Source organism: Gigantopelta aegis, chromosome 9 (genome assembly GCF_016097555.1).
Source record: "Gigantopelta aegis isolate Gae_Host chromosome 9, Gae_host_genome, whole genome shotgun sequence".
Lineage (NCBI taxonomy): Eukaryota > Metazoa > Mollusca > Gastropoda > Neomphalida > Peltospiridae > Gigantopelta > Gigantopelta aegis.
This window is the reverse complement of record NC_054707.1, coordinates 64,520,465-64,541,260: the sequence shown is the minus strand read 5'-3', so window position 1 is coordinate 64,541,260 and position 20,796 is coordinate 64,520,465. Positions and strand designations below refer to the sequence as shown.

The 20,796-nt window shown below is 38.8% G+C and overlaps 1 protein-coding gene across 1 annotated transcript in view; it reads right to left on the bottom strand.

The window, feature by feature from the left end:
* Positions 1 to 229: 229 nt before the first annotated feature.
* The window catches only part of LOC121381387 (FK506-binding protein 5-like), a 41,170-nt gene continuing 20,603 nt past the window's right edge, over positions 230 to 20,796 (bottom strand). The window contains exon 4 of the mRNA XM_041510675.1: positions 230 to 1,089. Within this exon, the coding sequence (XP_041366609.1) occupies positions 984 to 1,089 (106 nt within the window). The 3' untranslated portion in view covers positions 230 to 983. The remainder of the gene's footprint in view (positions 1,090 to 20,796) is intronic.

Sequence of the window (20,796 nt, the reverse complement as noted above, 5' to 3'; positions counted from 1 at the left end):
AAATAGTAGCCCATGAAGTGGCGACAGCGGGTTTCCTCTCTCAATATCTGTGTTGTCCTTAACCATATGTCTGACGCCATATAACCGTAAATAAAATGTGTTGAGTGCGTGGTGAAATAAAACATTTCCTTCCTTCCAGTGCTAACATTACCACAAACGATATTTTTCGTAGTACAAATTGTAATTGTAAATAATTAATAAATAAACATTAAATTAAATGAGAAGAGTATACGTTACATATATTTAATCACAAGCAGACACCTCTTCAGTCGTGCCAAAGTGAGAACATCAAAATTATTTAAAACAAAATACAATCTAAAAAGACACATCTAATTGTTGTCAATATAGAATAAAAATCACATTAAAACACAACCAGAAATATTAATAGAAACTGTTATAATAAATTGCATTACTACGTTTCATAATATACTTTAAAAAAAAAAAATATATATATATATAAATAAGGCGACACTCTTTTTGCTGACAATGTATAATTTACATTTATGAATATGCAGAACCCCACCCACCTCACCACCCCCTAAATATTTTCCAAATCTATCAAACAGACGCTCGTTGTTTATATTAAATACAGTGCACATTTACGTAACATCTAGAAATACCCCCTCACCCAGTTCCAATTGGAATAATCATTTGAAAGACAATTTACTGCCACAATCAGACGCAGGCTGTTTTCATTAGCCAAGTCTATCAAAACAAACGCGTCAGTGGGTCATGCCCATCACCTCCATAATGTATAATACCCAGACACAGCTTCATGGAACCTGTGTGAACTGCAATGATTGCTGAATGTGCAATTGACCCTGCATGCCATCCCAGTCATCCCAGATCAAGGACAGGCATTGCGTCACCGCGCTAGTTTTACTATGGTATGTCTGTCTCATTCATGACTACCACGATGGACCACGTGGTGAGGACTCCATTTGCAAAAATCACCCCCAACACAAAAATCCCTTTAAAAGTGTTTAGACGTTTTGCGTGCACTTTAACATGAGACCGGCCAAGGCGAAGGAGAACCGTTCACTTCTGTCCAGAACCTGTGACGTGCCGTCTTTGTGAACACACCAGCACCTGCAACAACGTCATACAGTAAGTGGGTTAATTCTAAATACAGACATGCGCATGCTAACGATATATTATTATTATTATTATTATTATTATTATTATTATTATTAAAGGTGCTATCTCAAAGATGCATAATGTTTGTTTCCCGCCAAAAATGTTGCTTAACTTTTACCTTAAAAAATTAACATTATACCTTTAAATATATGTCCGTAAAAAAATTACAACCAAATAATTTAATTTACTAGAAGAAAAGAAAATGATTGAATAATTAATCTTTGCAGGACGGCTGACGGAATTTGGGAGCGTCCAGGTGAAGATAACACTGCGTAACATTATGCCATGCGGATGTTACCGACAAGTTCGCTGTCTTGGTACAAATCATGATTCTGAAGGCTTGTCAACAGCTTGCCAGATTTTATGGATCACATTTGATAAGACAGGAACCATGATTTGCTTAACGCGACTCTTGATAATTTGGACATTTCCGAATTATTTATGCAAAGATTATGTTTGGGATAGATTAGTTGTAGTTACTTTAATTTGTTATATATAAATGAAAAAGAAGAAGCGAACTATAACTTTGAGATAGCACCTTTAAAGGGATGTTCACCGTTGTCAACATTTACACGTATATAATGCGTACTAATCTTTTTAATTGATTTTTTTTTTTTTTTTTTTTTTTTTTTTGCTGCTCACTCCTGAGAGGATTAACAATTTTGTAAAGGTTAATTATCAAATTTGTTCCAGTTAAAATGTGAACACTGGTATTACCCACCTACACTCGTAAAAATATTGTTAACTATGTGCACCTCCAGTAAATAAATCAAGCACGAACCTGTCTAGGGAAGGAAATACTACTGTGAGGTCTAGATTTTCAAACAGTTCCTATATGGCTATCACACATACTTCCACACTCCATTCATTCGCACTCCTTTCATTACCCAGATGGCAATGCGATGATAAAACTGGCCGCCATGCTGTGCACGTTGCCGTCTGTGCAGATCCATTCTTGGGTACCTGGCATTCCTTCTCGCACCACTCGTAATCCTACGTAGGACCCAAAATATCCCGTGTGTCAAAGCCCGCACACAGTCGTGTCTGTCGTTACAGACACTAAAAGCTTCGGCAGGTTCCATCATGACCATTCATTATGCAAAAAGGTTATCAGCACGTTTGTACACATTATTCATACGCGCTGTCATTATGCAAAAAGGTTATCAGCACGTTTGCACACATTATTCATACGCGCTTTAAACTAGTCATTTAATGTTGTTTCACACTGACCTACGTGAGCGAGAGGTCCGTGGAATGGCAACTATTAGGGTTAAAGACATGTTAAAGAAATATTAATACGAATTCCGAACATAATTTCCTCAAAATCGAAACTCAGTGCTATGCTAGTAGCAAATTAAATCGTATTTTAGTACAAGAGAGAAATTAAACATAGATTTCAAAAGTTTGCGCACATATATATATATATATATATATATATATATATATATATATATATATATATGTTGATCTGGACTACAACTCTACAACTGATTTGGAAGAAAATTAGGATAGTGGCATATTATTCCTCGAAAAATATTTTTTAGGATAGTGGCATATTATTCCTCGAAAACCCACAAAAAAACCAAAAACAAAACAAAAAAAACACACAATAAAACGTAACAGAAAAAACCCGAAGAACAATATCACGCACACACACTCTTCCCCCAAAAAGTACAACACCCCCGCCCACCATCAAGCCACTGTGAGAATAAGAACGAAACTTGATCCTTCTTGTCATCAATGAATGAATGTTTAACGACACCCCAGCACGAAAAATACATCGGCTATTGGGTGTCAAACTATGGTAATGCAAATAAATAAAGTGATGATCAACATCAATATAAAAATTCAAGGTTTAAACAAAAACAGTGTAAAGAACAGTGTAAAGAACTGTGCGAAAACATAAGTATCACAGAATTTTACGGATACTGAATTTTACTCAAAACTTCAAATTTGTGCTGTATTGGCCATTCTCAAAGAGAATGTTACACCCCTGCACCACGTTGAGGTTACCGCACGCGCAGGGGTTCTTGTCATCATTGCAGATATCCATATTTAGGTCACTGCTCTTATACCCACCCAACCCCATGAAATATCAATGCTCACTGGCACAAGCGAATATGTTTGAAAAAAAAAACCCTCTTGTCGACGCGAAGAATTAACAAAACCTGAAGAGAAACCGTGATTGACTGTGGCTGGATTACCCGTTTACCTGGCGGTATCATGAGAAGAAAAATTAATCTGTCGCTGTAGGTGAATATTTTCAAAGTGTTCAGTTTCTTACGATCAAAGTTTAACCTTTCAGCGGAGATAAATATTTAGCTGATATGTAAATAGCGAGTGTTTAAGCGATAAGTACTCTCTCAGTATGTGTCACGTGGCCCGTCGTGTAGGTACGAGTTGGGTTGAATATGAATACAAGAGATGGTCCCTCTCGCAATATACGCGTGTGCATGTTGTGTGTGTGTGTGTGTGCGCGTGTGCATGTCGTGTGTGTGTGCGTGTGCACGCTGTGTGTGAGCATGGTGTGTGTGTGTGTGTGCATGTTATGTGTGTGCGCGTGTGCATGGTGTGTGTGTGTACGTGCATATTGTATGTGTGTTTGTGCGTGTGCATGGTGTGTGTGCATGGTGTGTGTGTGCGAGAGAGAGAGAGAGAGAGAGAGAGAGAGAGAGAGAGTGTACAATGGAGAGAGAGAGAGTACAATGGGACCACCAATGGCATCAAGCGACCGCTTTACCACTGGCTACGCCCCTCCCCTATTATTCCTGCATAGATGATTACATATAAAACCATACGGATTGCAGTAAAACTATACATGCATAGTTGATGTGCATATAACACAATACAGATTATTGCATAGCTGATTTATATGTAAAACAATACAAATTACTGCATAGCTGATTTACATGTAAAACAATAAATATTACTGCATAGCTGATTTACATGTAAAACAATACAGATTACTGCATAGCTGATTTACATGTAAAACAATAAAGATTACTGCATAGCTGATTTACATGTAAAACAATACAGAATACTGCATAGCTGATTTACATGTAAAACAATACAGATTACCTCACAGATGATTTACATGTAAAACAATACAGATTACTGCATAGCTGATTTACATGTAAAACAATAAAGATTACTGCATAGCTGATTTACATGTAAAACAATACAGATTACTGCATAGCTGATTTACATGTAAAACAATACGGATTATTGCATAGTTGAATTCGTACGATTCTCACGCCTAAACCTACGGGCCTAATTTACAAAGCCAATTTTTCTTAAAAGCAGGTGTTTAAGCCTGGTAACTGTACATGTGTGTAGTTGTGCGCGTGTATGACAGGCTTTGTAAATCCGGCCTGTATTTACTAGATTGAAATCATAACACTGTATGTGCTAGTTAAAAAAAAAGAAAAAAAAAAAAAAAAGACGGTTCACGGGGGTCGAACTCTCTCCATTTACAACCAACAACAACCTCTCCTCAGTGAATACAGTTTCACACTGGAGAAGGTACGCCATAACAACGGCGACAGTTGGCCCATTCTTCGCCCTGTTTACCGCGCTATTTACAGGACATACCGAGCGTTTACTGCCCCTCAAATCAGCACACTAACATATATAGAGAAGACACACACATCGACATAATAAGTAGCACACCTGCACAATAACAAGACGATTTGGCTGGCCTGACAGTGCAGTGTATCTGCACCTCCTGGTTAGTGACAGGACTCCAAACACTGTCACCTGGAGGGTTGAGAACATTTCACAACACGCTGGGAGCGTGTGATACGCAAATGCTAATGAATGCAGTGGGTCACAGATTTGACACGTGTATGTCGAACATTACATGTCGTTACACACCAATGGATGGAATGCTACGCTTTGTGTGAAGCGTGTATAGATTATGCGTATTTTATGTTAAGTGAAATTGCATTTCAAGGTAAAGGGAGTTTGGAACTGCTATCTGAATTAAAATGAAATTAAGATTCAAAGCAGATAATGCGTGAAGTTGTTTGTTTATGTATGTCCACTGTATGTGCGTGTGTGTGCGTGTGCGCGTGTGTGTGTGTGTGTAATTATGTGTGTGTGTGTGTTTTCTTAATTATTTTTCAGTATGTGTGTTTGTTTGTGTGTGTATGTATGCGTGCATGTGTTGATACAGCTGTAATTCCAACGTTTGTGTATCGTTTCAATAAGGAAACATACATGATTAACATCGCCTTACATAAAAAATAGACATTACTGTTTTCGTTGTATGGATAATATCTTTGATCTTTTTACACGATCGAATGAAAAATAATGATATCTGTAATATACACGACATTTCATGTTTTATTGTCAAATATGATTTATATCTCATCTCGTGAAGTTTACAGTCATATCTCAAGAGTCGCACCTGCGCGACGAGTGTGATATGGCTGCAAACTTTACGAGATGAGATACAACTCATATTTGACAAAAACATGAACTTTTCTATTTATTGTATAACTTTTGGCAGTTTACCTTTATTTTTAAAATGCCAGCAGCAAAACAGTTCCGGCTTTCTTACAGTGAAGATAACACTTTCTACAGTGACGATAACACATTTTGAAGTGAAATAGTGAAATTTTCACTCTAAAATGTGTTATCGTCACTGAGTGACTGATAACACTTTTATTACACTGATATGTTAAGATATTTCACTAAATGTTGTATAATATGTACTTCTAGTACACTTCTACTCGTCCAGTGCATTCTGTAACAATGTGTGAACAAACGCTACTCACACTCTCTGAATGTTATATAGATGATTTGATCATAACAAGATAATTGTTTCCAGAATGGAGTAAAATGATACAAAGTCTTTGTCAAAGACGTTTCTCAGAGTTTTGTCAAGATATTCTGAATATTAAATACCTCACTTTCAACTGAAAATCAAGACATCATCTCCAGAAATCCAGAAGAATGGGAAATCCTGATTTCATAAACCAGAGATGAAGAGGAAAACCAAGACATCACTGCCTGCCTGAACATCCCTGACATTGAAACAAAAGCGCACCAATCAGTTGTGGCACAGAAAGCACTGACACTTGAACACATAAGTACTCACTATCCAAGAGAGCACTGGATTCATGTCTACTCAGATGGATCATCACAAGGTGCAGTTCGAAATGGAGGGGCTGGTGCATATATCCAATATCCAGATGGAACAACTAAGTCACTATCAGCCCCAACAGCCCAGCTGTCAACAAACTATAGATCTGAGCAACAAGCAGCCACTCTAGCAATGTCTCTTCTCATAAAACAAGCCACATCAAACAGTAACATCGTCTTCCTCATCGACTGCAAATCAGTATTACAATCAGTCAAAAATGAGTCCCAAGATAATGCCAGCTCAGCATCATATCCAGAACCAACAATGTTGCACTTCAGTGGATTCCAGCACACTGTGGAATCACAGGAAACGAGACTGCAGACAAACTAGCCAAACAAGCATCTGAATGCCAACAGCACCGTCACAGAGTGTCACTTCCAGAGATGAAGACTCATAAAAGGGAAGTTCGACACAGCCTGGAAAACAAGGACAGGAAGTACTTATCCAAGTGACCCAATCATACGCCTAAACCGACGAGAACAAACAATGATATTCAGACTGAGGACAGGGCACTGCAGACTCGGTGCACATCTCTACAAACTAAAAGTGGTAACAACACCTCAATGCCACTGTAATACTGAACCCCAAACTCCAGAGCATGTAATGCAAAGATGTCCAACATATGACAGCATCAGAAAAAACATCTGGCCACAACTCAGAACAATCGGAGAAAAACTTTGGGGTGGAAGAGACGAACTGCTGCTGACTGTGGAGTTCATGGAGGCGGCAAAACTCACGGTTTGAATTCATGGAGCATAAAGAAACTGAACGCAGAAGAAGAAGAAGAAGAAGAAATACCTCGCGCCCCTCAAAAACGAAGCTATGTTTATTGACAAAGCAAGTTAAGAATCAAATTGTCGTTTCCTTTCTTTTTCAATTTTGTATTTTTTTCAATGAATTATTATGTTTTATCTACAAAGCCACAATTATAATACAAGACCACATATGATCGAGTTAAAAGTACATGTATTATACATTGAGTATTACGCGCGCTATCAGGCGCGAATTCAGGCTTTCTTACTGGAGGTGGCCCAAAACCCGTTGTTGTTTTTGAAAATAGGATTTAAAGGTCCTTGACAGGACCAAAAATAGGAGGGGGGGGGGGGGGGAGGGCGGCGATCCCCTTCGGTTCCCGCCTTAATACGCGCCTGGCAGTGTTACAAAACAGTTTTTTGTGGGTTTCACCAGGTGTTGTATAGTATAGCTGCAGTAGCCTGCGTTTACACAATCCCACAGTAATTAATATCTAATAAAAAAAACCTTCACAGATTTTATCTCTAGTACTTTGGCCATGATGGTTCAGCGATAACATGTGGGTCACATTTATAAAAACATCGGCTAAATATATAACTAAATTATTCCTGTCTGCGTTTGTCTGCTGTAATACTACATAAACATTCTCTTGTGTTTGCGCAACTGGGCATCCAGACGTTTAGAACGGGTCGAGCACACGATAGGCGATACGTCTTTTGTTAATGAATTACGTTTAAGCCATTTTAAACGCTTAAGTGAGGTGACAAAACACCTTAGTCAGGGACCCCTGTCACCCGAAATCCCCCAACCCCCCACCAACCACCTTTCCCGCGTCATCTCGCTTCAATCGTCTCCTTTCAGGAATTCCTTTTAAAAATATTTTCATAAATGAAATCAATTTTAGGTGAAACCTAATACCGAATCGTATGTTTAGGTTTGTTGTGACAAGCCGAGCTTTCAAAGAATTGAGGTTCTATGGATTTGCTTAGCAGTATATGGACGGGAGTTACAGTGTCAGAGGATGATTTATTTGAAATGATACGCAGTAACATGACGTCACTGACAGCCATTGAATAATTAAAAAAGGTATTAAAAAGTACTCCAACAAAATGTTTTAAAAAGTATTTAATCAAATCCCACAAATGTGGCCTGGCATAAATATTTTGAAAAAGAGAAACGAAAAGTTACTGTTTGTTTTGTTTAATGACATCACTAGAAGACAGTGATTAATTAATCATCAGCTCTTGGATGTTAAACATTTGGAAAGTATTGACACGTACACGTAGTCTTAGAGGAAACCCGCTACATTCTTTTCCGGGGATCTTTTATATATACTTTCCCGCTAAAAACTAGTTCTTGGACGGTGTATGTGTGTGTGTGTGGGGAGGGGGGGGGGGGGGGTCAGAGAATAGGTCGACAGAGGGATTTCATCATTCGACCCAAGCACCTCAGGCGAGCGCTCTACTGACTGGACTTACTACAGCCTCAGGAATGGGGAAGCTGAAGAAATTCGGTTCTTAATATTAACAAAATACGATTGTTTATTACTCCCTGCTAATTAACGTCGAGCTGCAATTCACCGGCCTCGGTGACGTAGTCGGTTTAACACTTGATGGGGACTAGGTTCGAATTCCTATGTCGGTTCCTGTCCCCCCTTTGTGTGTTTTATCCGCTAAGTCTCGAAAGGAATAGTTTTGTTTGAGTAAATTCGTGTAATCAAATGTAATTTCTTGTAAAAATCATGGGAAGGTCTATATCACCTTTTTAACTCACCAAAACCGTCTTCAGTTTGCTTCTTTGTGTATTGGTATATATTTAATTAGCTAATTTAACTACTGACTGAGCCCTCAATAAATGTGGTTGTGTATGTACACAAGGCTTGAAGCAAATAAATGCCTCTCCCAATATAAAGACAAAGTGTTGAAATAGTCATAGCCATTGTTTTAAATGCATATATGCACATAACATTTTAGATCAAAGTTAATTCATTAGTAACATAGTCATGCCTGCATAAAGTACACTGATATGATGTGGGATTGAATTTCACTGATATGGGGTTGAAAGTCAGTAACATGGTTAGCATCCTGACACTATGGATGAGGACATTGGTTACAGTCAATATTTGATGTTAAAGTCCGAACCAAATTGATAACAACTACAATAAAGTACTCTCCTACCTTTAATTACTGTTACATTTTCCCAAAATTTTGTCCAGACATATGTTGTGAAAAAGCCCCACCACAGTGACACAGATTCCACATGTGAGACTGTAACGATGCCACCAGTATCGACTTCGCGAAGATTGCACAGGGCAAAATACATGCAGTTTTTTGGCCGTCTGCCATTTTGGTTTTTTTACGGAATACTCTTCAAGAAGGGTGAAAGCTTCCAAAGTATGTTACACAATTAATATAAAATCAATGTTCTCTAGTGATATCTTTAAACAAAACAAATTAAAATGTTTTTAATATGACGTCACCACGTTTGCTTTTATATCATAACATGTTATGACGTTGTTAGATTAAGTCATATCCTTTCACCCCTCTTGGAGAATATTCCATAAAAGTCAAGATGGCAGCCACCACAAAATTACATGCATTTTGCCCTATGCGATCTCAGCGAAGTCGATACAGGTGACATAGTTATCATCTAGTGTGTGGAATCACTGTTATTGTAATGGGGTTTTCAAGATTTCTGTCTGGACAAAATGTGGGTAAAGTCTAACGAAAACCAAAGGTAGGAGAGAAATTTATCGTAATTGTTAACATTTTGGTTCGGACTTTAGTACTTATGAGTTCCCTCCTGTCTTTCCATCAGTGATATTTCTTTTGAATTAAGCAGCTAGACTACACATGCACTGAATAAGAGCTCGCCAGACACCATTAGATCTAATGTCAGTGATTTAAAACACATTAAGCTTGTGATCTTACACTAGTGGTATTAGTAGCTGTGTAATGCATGGATATTTAATTGAAAACATACAGGTTGTAGACTAATGTCTCGTGGCGTACAAGTAGAAGGGCGGTTTACAAAAAAGAGAGTAAATGTTAGAGACACAAGAGAGATAAGAGAACTGGGGTAAAAGTCAAGATATTGTTTTTAAACATCAAAGTACACATGCGTCAAACGTAGACGAGCATGCGTAAACTTACAAGAACGTGTTAGCGTTTTATCGACAGACAGGAAGACGAAGTTTGCACTGACACCGGTTTGCGAACACTTTGTCATCAGGAAATATAAACAGTGTACACCGTACACAATGCTTCTGTAATTTGTCTCTGTAGGCTAGTTTTCCAAACAACTAGCTCTGACCAAGAAACGTTCATGTCGGTTCTACGTACAGTATATTAAAAATTTGCATTTAAAAATAATAAAAGTTTATTTTTATCAGTTGTAAGTTTCATAATATATATTATATAGTTTTCTATATCACCATACTATTGCAACTATAAAATGCAAACAAAATAAACAGGATGGAAATAAAATAGGGAAAAAAATTAACAACAAAATTAGTAAAACAAAATTACATTACCCCTACCACCACCACCAATTTGTTTTTTAATCAAGTAAATAAACATTCACGACTACAAAATCGCATATAAGAACACAAAATCAAGACATGATTCTTCCTATGAATTAATATACGTCAATATTTATTCCACCATTATATTAACAAATCATTAATGGTTTTGCAATATAATTTTGTCATTCACAAAACACAATTATGTTCCGTTTTGCTAATTTTCCCTAAACACCAAAGGACATGTGTATATACACAAACGATAGTACACTGTGCATACACAACTCGCTCTGGTTCCCACATACAGAACCGATTTGTGGCCGGCGTGTGGTGTAAACCGCGCAGAAATAGGGAGGGAGATACATGTACGTCACCAAGAATAGCCACTAATGTGATAAATGTATACTTATTATCAACGGTACACACACAAATGTTAACATGGCCGGCGAACAAAACAAACATGTGTATTATGAGCCACTAAGAGTACATCATCGTTTACTCCGTGCAGTTAAACTTACTGTAGCGGCCACCTGTATTAAGTAGCCACCTGCAGTAACCACCTGCATTGAGTAAACAACTGCATTATGTAGCCACCTGCGTTAATTAGCCACCTGCATGAAGTTGCCGCCTGTATTAAGTAGCCACCTGTATTAAGTAGCCACCTGTATTAAGCAGTCACTTGTGTTAAATAGCCTCCTGTATTAAGTAGCCGCCTGTATTATGTAGCCACATGTATTAAGTAGCCGCCTGCATTAAGTAGCAGCCTGTATTAAGTAGCCACCTGCATTAAGTAGCCACCTGCATTAAGTAGCCACATGACTTAAGTATCCGCCTGTATTAAATAGCCACATGTATTAAGTAGCCACCTGCATTAACTAGCCGCCTGTATTAAGTAGCCACCTGTATTAAGCAGTCACGTGTGTTAAGTAGCCATCTGTATTAAGTAGCCACATTAATTAAGTATCCGCCTGTATTAAGTAGCCACATGTATTAAGTAGCCGCCTGTATTGACTAGCCGCCTGTATTAAGTAGCCACCTGCATTAAGCAGTCACTAGTGTTAAGTAACCGCTTGTATTAAGTAGCCACCTGTATTAAGTATCCACCTGAATTAAGTAGCCACATTAATTAAGTATCCGCCTGTATTAAGTAGCCACATGTATTAAGTAGCCGCCTGTATTGACTAGCCGCCTGTATTAAGTAGCCACCTGCATTAAGCAGTCACTAGTGTTAAGTAACCGCTTGTATTAAGTAGCCACCTGTATTAAGTATCCACCTGTATTAAGTAGCCACATTAATTAAGTATCCGCCTGTATTAAGTAGCCACATGTATTAAGTAGCCGCCTGTATTGACTAGCCGCCTGTATTAAGTAGCCACCTGCATTAAGCAGTCACTAGTGTTAAGTAACCGCTTGTATTAAGTAGCCACCTGTATTAAGTATCCACCTGAATTAAGTAGCCACATTAATTAAGTATCCGCCTGTATTAAGTAGCCACATGTATTAAGTAGCCGCCTGTATTGACTAGCCGCCTGTATTAAGTAGCCACCTGCATTAAGCAGTCACTAGTGTTAAGTAACCGCTTGTATTAAGTAGCCACCTGTATTAAGTATCCACCTGTATTAAGTAGCCACATTAATTAAGTATCCGCCTGTATTAAGTAGCCACATGTATTAAGTAGCCGCCTGTATTGACTAGCCGCCTGTATTAAGTAGCCACCTGTATTAAGCAGTCACTAGTGTTAAGTAACCGCTTGTATTAAGTAGCCACCTGTATTAAGTAGCCACCTGTATTAAGTATCCACCTGTATTAAGTAGCCACATTAATTAAGTATCCGCCTGTATTAAGTAGCCACATGTATTAAGTAGCCGCCTGTATTGACTAGCCGCCTGTATTAAGTAGCCACCTGCATTAAGCAGTCACTAGTGTTAAGTAACCGCTTGTATTAAGTAGCCACCTGTATTAAGTATCCACCTGAATTAAGTATCCACCTGTATTAAGTAGCCACATTAATTAAGTATCCGCCTGTATTAAGTAGCCACATGTATTAAGTAGCCGCCTGTATTGACTAGCCGCCTGTATTAAGTAGCCACCTGCATTAAGCAGTCACTAGTGTTAAGTAACCGCTTGTATTAAGTAGCCACCTGTATTAAGTATCCACCTGTATTAAGTAGCCACATTAATTAAGTATCCGCCTGTATTAAGTAGCCACATGTATTAAGTAGCCGCCTGTATTGACTAGCCGCCTGTATTAAGTAGCCACCTGCATTAAGCAGTCACTAGTGTTAAGTAACCGCTTGTATTAAGTAGCCACCTGTATTAAGTAGCCACCTGTATTAAGTATCCACCTGTATTAAGTAGCCACATTAATTAAGTATCCGCCTGTATTAAGTAGCCACATGTATTAAGTAGCCGCCTGTATTGACTAGCCGCCTGTATTAAGTAGCCACCTGCATTAAGCAGTCACTAGTGTTAAGTAACCGCTTGTATTAAGTAGCCACCTGTATTAAGTATCCACCTGAATTAAGTATCCACCTGTATTAAGTAGCCACATTAATTAAGTATCCGCCTGTATTAAGTAGCCACATGTATTAAGTAGCCGCCTGTATTGACTAGCCGCCTGTATTAAGTAGCCACCTGCATTAAGCAGTCACTAGTGTTAAGTAACCGCTTGTATTAAGTAGCCACCTGTATTAAGTAGCCACCTGCATTAAGTTGCCACCTGTATTAAGTAGCTGCCTATATTAAGTAGCCGTCTGTAGTATTAAGTAGCCAACTGTATTAAGCAGTCACTTATGTTAAAGAGGCCACGTTTTTATTCTCTCAAATCATCTAATATTAAAAGGCCAATTTTTAATCTCCTTTTAGTGGCTGCATAAAACAGGTTTGACTGTATATAGATGATTACAAGAGTGTGTAATGCGAAATGTATAACATATGGTTAATCCTAATTACAATCAAGATGTATTTATTATATTATTTTAAAGGTAGTTCCAACAATGGAATTTTTTTTTTTAAAGTTAGTAAAACTAGTTCTTGTTTGAAATGTGTGGGTTTATAATTATTATTATTATTATTATTAACATTAATAATAAAATAATAATAATAACAACAACAATAATAACAATAACAACACCAATAACAACAACTATTATTATCATTATTATTATTATTATTATTATTATTATTATTATTATTATCATTTCACATCTTGTCAAGAGAAGTTTGTTTCAGAGGGTATTAAACGTCTACAAATTCGTCCGCCTCTCCACATCGAACAGTTTCAAATCTTATTTGGATGCAGTTAAATGCTTGTGTTCGGGATCAGGTGAAATATTCTGAATTGTCGCCCTTCAAGAATGTTCAAGAATATATTTCTGAAAGCTGTTTTTAAAACACCCGTTAAAGTATAGAATAACATCCTAAATCTCAACGTTAGGCCGAAAACCAAATTCACAGACGCAATTAATCGTGAGGTTTTCAACTAACTGAGGCTTGTGGTATTATCTGAGGCATCCAATTGCTACTACTGCTGCTAACGTGGGTTGACCTAACTTTGTTTTAATCCAAATTCCAATGAGCGTCAAACTGTAATATGAAGACAATACCGTGATCTTCTGTGGATATTAGGACAGCCTAGAGCACACCGACGGGTGTACAGAAATAAGGATTCCAAACAGGAAAGTAAAAGCGAGAAGTACCTACAATGGTTTTAGAAGACTATGCACCTTCAGTTTTATTACAATGCTTTATTAGACTGTTGACATCGTTTTCCAGTCAAGGCAAAAATCGCCAGACTCCGCTTTTAACGTCTTGCGAGACTACAAGAATACGCTATGCGTGTAACGTCATATAATAATACTACGCGTGATATGATTGTAGCACGTGTAATATATGGCATTCACAATACAATTACTTTAAGCCATAATTATAAACAATAAAGTCAAAACTGCTACAAAGTCTTGTACGAAGGGCATTCCAGAGGTGGCTTCTGTACACAAACGCGCTGAATTTAATCTACAAAGTCTTGTACGAAGGGCATTCCAGAGGTGGCTTCTGTACACAAACGCGCTGAATTTAATCTACAAAGTCTTGTACGAAGGGCATTCCAGAGGTGGCTTCTGTACACAAACGCGCTGAATTTAATCTACAAAGTCTTGTACGAAGGGCATTCCAGAGGTGGCTTCTGTACACAAACGCGCTGAATTTAATCTACAAAGTCTTGTACGAAGAGCATTCCAGAGGTGGCTTCTGTACACAAACGCGCTCAATTTAATCTACAAAGACACCCTGCAGATTTTGGTTGTCCTTTTCAGACGGAACAAAGATAATTATGAGAACTGTGATCACCAGTATTAATTTGGTTTTCATTTTATTCTCGTGTATGAACATACATTTTCCCTTTACTGTTAACATACAGTAGCCGATGTTTTCTGTCTGCTTAACTGTTGTCAAACGGTCGTTATTTCGTCCGTCCGTCAGTCTGTCCATACGCCCATCCGTCCATCCATCCATACATCCGATCTTTTATTCAGTCATTCATTTTAGGGAGTTTCCTATCCTAAGAAAAACTAATATAAGCTTTTCACTTTATGCCCATAAACTGTGGCAACAACCACTTTTCACCCGAGTAGTAATTAACATCAAACTACTTCTTCATTTACACCTGTGACATAAATATTACTTTATAAATGTTTTGCCAGGATGTTCCACCTATATTGTTTACTGTGTTGTCTCTACGTTATAGTTAACGCTTTCTCTTATGCTGTACACAACTGTGCTAGAAATATAATACTGTCAGTTTTAAGAGCCCCTGTTTGGAAGCTGTACCGGTTCGCCCGTGTCGGAACATGAATAATGTTAAACAGTTTAGTCCTACCGAGCAGGGAAACAGACCTGTCAGTTACTGTAATTAGTTTCCTAATTCTTACCGACAGCACGAATTTGTAGCCTTTTTCTCAAAAAGAAAAAAAGAAAAAAGAAAAAAAAAAGACCCCCCCCCCCCCCCCCCCCCCCCCCGAAAAACCTCACAAGAAAGCCTCAAAACCAAATCAACATATTGTTAAAAAAAACAATTTTGTCGCGGGAAACACGTGCTTTAGACTGGTACGCTAATTTGGGGAATGTACTGTGTTTCTTTTTCTCTTTAAAGCGACGAGAGGCGGTAGAATAAGCAAAATCAGTCGACTTGTTAATTAACGTGACATGGCGGGCGCATGTGCCGGGTCTATTTCACTTTGCATTTCAACGAGTTGTTATTTAATATTACTTTTGTCTAGACAACACAGGCATAAAAGGTGTCTAGAACGATTTATATGTATGAGGTATTTCTGTTATTCCATAGGCGTGGAAGGGGTGGAGGAGACACAGACATTTCTTTCTAAAACAAATTTCAGTTGTCATCATAAAAATGGTTAATCAGTTTCCCCCATGACTGATTGCAAATCCTTATATCCAATTAAGATTCAAGCACGCTGTTCTGGGAACACGCCTACGCTATCCGATTTGTTTGTCCAGGACAGTGGGTTTGTGTTTAGTTATTACAATGAATGAATGAATGAATGAATGAATGAATGAATGACTGTTTAACGATACCCCAGCATAAAAATACACATCGGCTTTTGGGTGTGATAAGTTTAGTTGGAGATAATTCTGTGAAGTGGCCTTACACATACCCATTAAATTGTTAAAACCCGCTCTGGGTGTAAGCTTGTACTAGGGTGCGAACCCAGGTCCAGGTATCTATTAAAATGCCTATATCCAACAAAGGTTCAGACTGGGCCATCTTGTCCGCAGTCTCTGACAAGGCCAGTGGCCGTGGTGCGAACCCAATACCTACCGTCTTAACCACTACACCTCCAAGACTATATAGTTTTTCAAATGTTCAGGAAGCTGTGGAATGCAGGTGAGCTGGCATTCTGAGACCCTTGGATCTACTGTCGGTGCTTAGCCCACCTTTATGTACGTAATTAATATTATATTACTGTTAATTCGTACGGGTCACTGCCACATGTTTGCTTAACAACACCTTAATTAACGGCTGACCAGTATCCACTGTGCGAGATACTAGCAATTGCTTCAACCAGCCTCGGTGGCGCAGTCGTTAAGCCATCTGACTACGGGCTGGTAGGTGCAGGGTTCGCAGCCCGGTACTAGCTCCAACACCCTATTCTTTCTCTCACTAACCATTAACCAACTAACCCACTGTCCTGGTCAGACAGCCCACATAGCTGAGGTGTGTGCCCAGGACAGCGTGCTTGTGACGGAAAATGCTCTTATCTTTTCGCCTGTGGCGACGGTGGTGGAGCTACGTCTCAATATGCACTTAGACCAGATGTGGAGGCCATGTGGCCAGTAGTTACGTAATAACTCCGGTAGTGCGGTTTATGACCGGGGTATCTCTAGCGAACTAGGCGACGACCAGTCTAGGTTTCTAAGAAAATATACCGTCTCTGGGAGTTGTGGCAATATCACATGATAGGTGATGTACCGCGTTGTGCCCCCAGGCGATATTCGCTGTCTCTGAGATTTTTTGAATAAATAGATAGGATTTTAGATATATCGGGGAGAAACATTGGAAGGCTGCAGGGGAACGGACGTCGTCCACTGAACGAACTATATAAGTTCAGTCCGGACTTGGTAAATATATATTTCTGCTCTGTTGTATAACCTTGATGTGATTGATGTGACTTTAAATATTTTAATACTGTATTATACCAATATTATTTAGACAGTGTTTCCGGTAATCTGACGAAGTAAATTGTAGGCTTCACTGTTCTAAAATATTAAAGCTAGCCGGTCATCCTAGAGGACCTAGGTACACTGTAGGTTATTGTCTTTATGGTGATATGTACCAGTATTAATTCTGTATTACAAGATTACTAAATGAGTAGTTAAAGGTTAATTAAAAATTAACCAGTTAGGAATAGAGTTGTAATTCCTTTATTAATTAAGTTCCCCTGGCAGCGTTTCTCAATTATCACACGTGTGTGGATTGTATCACCGTGAAGTGATTAGAATATTGTGTAAACTAGACACCTAGTGATTAACTAATTAAGTCATTAGCTCTGGGATGTTATTATATTGTTGTTGTTAATTAACTACTGCGGCAAGTACATTTGTCAGCATAGTTTTAATACAGATTCCAAAGTGTATTGTGTTTTGTTGTGTTTTCTAGTGAACTAAACGTGCTATATATATATATTTATATAAGATCTTATCTCTGATTATACCTAGAGCCGAGCCACTCGTGTATTAGACTGCCCGATACAGAGAGATCTAAAAGATATACAGTTAGAAGAGATATTTGGATAATCGTGTTTTATTCAGTTACGGGTATTATAGGATCCCCGTGACAGTGCTTCAACCTTAATTGGATATAAGCACGAAAATATAAGTTGGAAAAAAAAACCCAGACATGGCATTACATGCACCATGGTATTAGCCCAGGATAGTGTGCCTCAACCTTAATTGGATATAATCGTATAACCACTTACAGGACAGGGCAGCACACACAACAGCGTTTGATGAAGCAGTCTTCAATAACTGGCTGAGGAAATTCAATGAAGCATGCTCCCACTATTAACAACTTAATGCGTTTTCCGAAGAGACTGCACAGACATTAATAATATTATAAATGTATGTATACGTTTTTATTTACCCATCTATGATTGAACACCAAAAACAAAACCGTTAGTTTGCAGTTTTATTATATATATTATTCGCTGACTTGAGAGAACATTTCATTAGCGATATTTAAATATTTCCACACAGATGGTGGTCGAGCCCGCCTTTTTAGTGGCACCATAAAGTCGTGTCTGTAACCCTTCTAACATGCATACTTTCACAGTCAGGTTCGATAACCGCGCGATCACACGCCAGGTGGCACCAGTTCCGTCTTGTTCAGCATAATCGGTCTGGCGGGACATTGCAGTTTTCACCTAAACAGGACAACCCCTACGTGTGACTCATAAACTTGCCCTTGCGTGGTTTTATACCGAATTCCGTATGCGGCCGCGTCGTAAGTTTAAATTTTGTGGCTTCACACCGCTGGTCTGCGAATGAGAATTTTGTGGGTTTTGTTTGTGTATGAAAATATTAACTCACCAGTAAAATTCACACTTGGTCTTTCTTGGCCACCATGATTTTTCGTAGCGCCTTTTTAGGACGTGACGCATTTGATCAATATCATTATTACTGATACACCTTGCATATGACCAATCACTGGCTGCGTTGGCGCAATCTTTTGATGATCGGGCTGAATACTGGTAGGTCACGGGTTCGTATCCCTGTACCAACTGCCACCCAGGGTGGATGGAAAGTTCGTAGGCTAAGTGCAAGACCACTATACAGACATCCCTCTTACGAACAATTGTAACTAAAGTCTGAACCAAATTGTTAACAACTACGATAAATTGCTCCTTCCTTTATTTTTCGTTAGATTTTCCCCACATTGTGTCCAGACAGAAATCTTGTAAAAACCATTACAATGACACAGATTCCACATACTAGATGATAACTATGTCGCCTATATCGACTTCGCTGAAATCGCATAGGGCAAAAAACGTAATTTTGTGCCGGCTGCCATTTTGCCTTTTTATGGAATACTCTCCAAGAGGGGTGAAAGGATATGACTTAATCTAACAACGCTATAACGTGTTATGATATAAAAGCAAACGTGATGACGTCATATTATTTATTTTTTTAAAGTTTGTTTTGTTTAAAGATACCACTAGAGCGCATTGATTTCATAGTACTTACGTCACATACTTAGGAGGCTTTCGCCTCTCTTGAAGAGTCGTCCATAAAAAAGTAAAATGGGTGACGGCAGAAAACTGCATGTATTTTGCCCTATGCAATTTCAGCGAAGTCGATATTGGTGACATAGTTACAGTCTCATATGTAGAGTATGTGTCACTGTAATGGGTTTTTCACAACTTGTGTCTGGACAAAATATGGGGGAAATGTAACAGCAATTAAAGGTAGGAGAGTAATTTATCGTAGTTGTTAACAATTTGGTTCGGACTTTAACACCTGACCATTAAGCAAAGTTCTGGACAGACTGCCCAAGTAGTTTAGGTGCCTGTCTCTGACAGTGGGGCGGGACGTAGCCCAGTGGCAAAGCGCTCGCCTGACGCGCGGTCGGTCTGGGATCCATCTCCGTCGGTGGCCGATTGGGCGATTTCTCATTCCAGCAAGTGCACCACAAGTGGTATATTAAAGGCCGTGGTATATAATATCCTGTCTGTGGGATAGTGCATATAAAACGTCCTTTGCTACTAATGGAACAATGTAGCGTGTTTACCAAATGTTTAACATTCAATAGCAGATGATTAATAAATCAATGTGCTCTTTTAGTTGTGTCGTTAAACAAAAACAAATTTTAACTGTCCGTAACAATGTGCTGAATCAGATGCCAACTGAATTTGAGTACGACATCAGTTAGATGTTAGCTCTGTAGCGCTGTGTGTTCACCTGGTGAACTAGACTTTTGAAGAGATTATAGTCTTCATCACAGAACCCGTTCGCACTGTTCAGTTCAGCCAGAGCTTCATGGCTTGTATTTCAGATATACTATTTTGCTGTTGTGGATGTGGAAATCGGACATAAATATCACTTGGTTGGAATTGGAAAACACCAAAGGATCTGACTCACTGACCACTAAGAGGGATTGACCCCGCGACTCATCACACTAGAACAGAACATTCTAAGCACCCAGCTACACTTCACTCCACAGTATTAATGAACAATAAATGCAAGTCACAATGTAATAAATGCATGTGGCGCTCGTGTACGGACCATCCCTCTAAGTGAGCACACAAATGGAGGTAATTTAAACAGATTTGTGGAGACCGCTGTCCACTAAACAATGGCTTGACCACTGGCCACTGCACCCGTCTCGACCACTGGCGACGCCAGTAATCCGCCGTGTCAGGGGAAAACAGCATAAAACAAAAACTAACACGATGTTTTGGGTTCACCCAACACGCGTGACCTGCGACAAATCATGGCCGAAATGGCTGGCTACTGGACGTCTTGGGGACAACTTTTTTCTGACATGAAGTGACCACACGCAACGATACATGTATATGTAGTCGAGGTTTTAAAATTAATTTGTTTCACCATTTCCATCCCCGTGCTTCCACTGATACTTTAAAGGGTTATTGGTATACACTGTCCTAAATGTAGGGCGGGGCGTAGACCAGTGGTAAAGTGTAAACTTGATGCGCGGTCGATTTAGGAT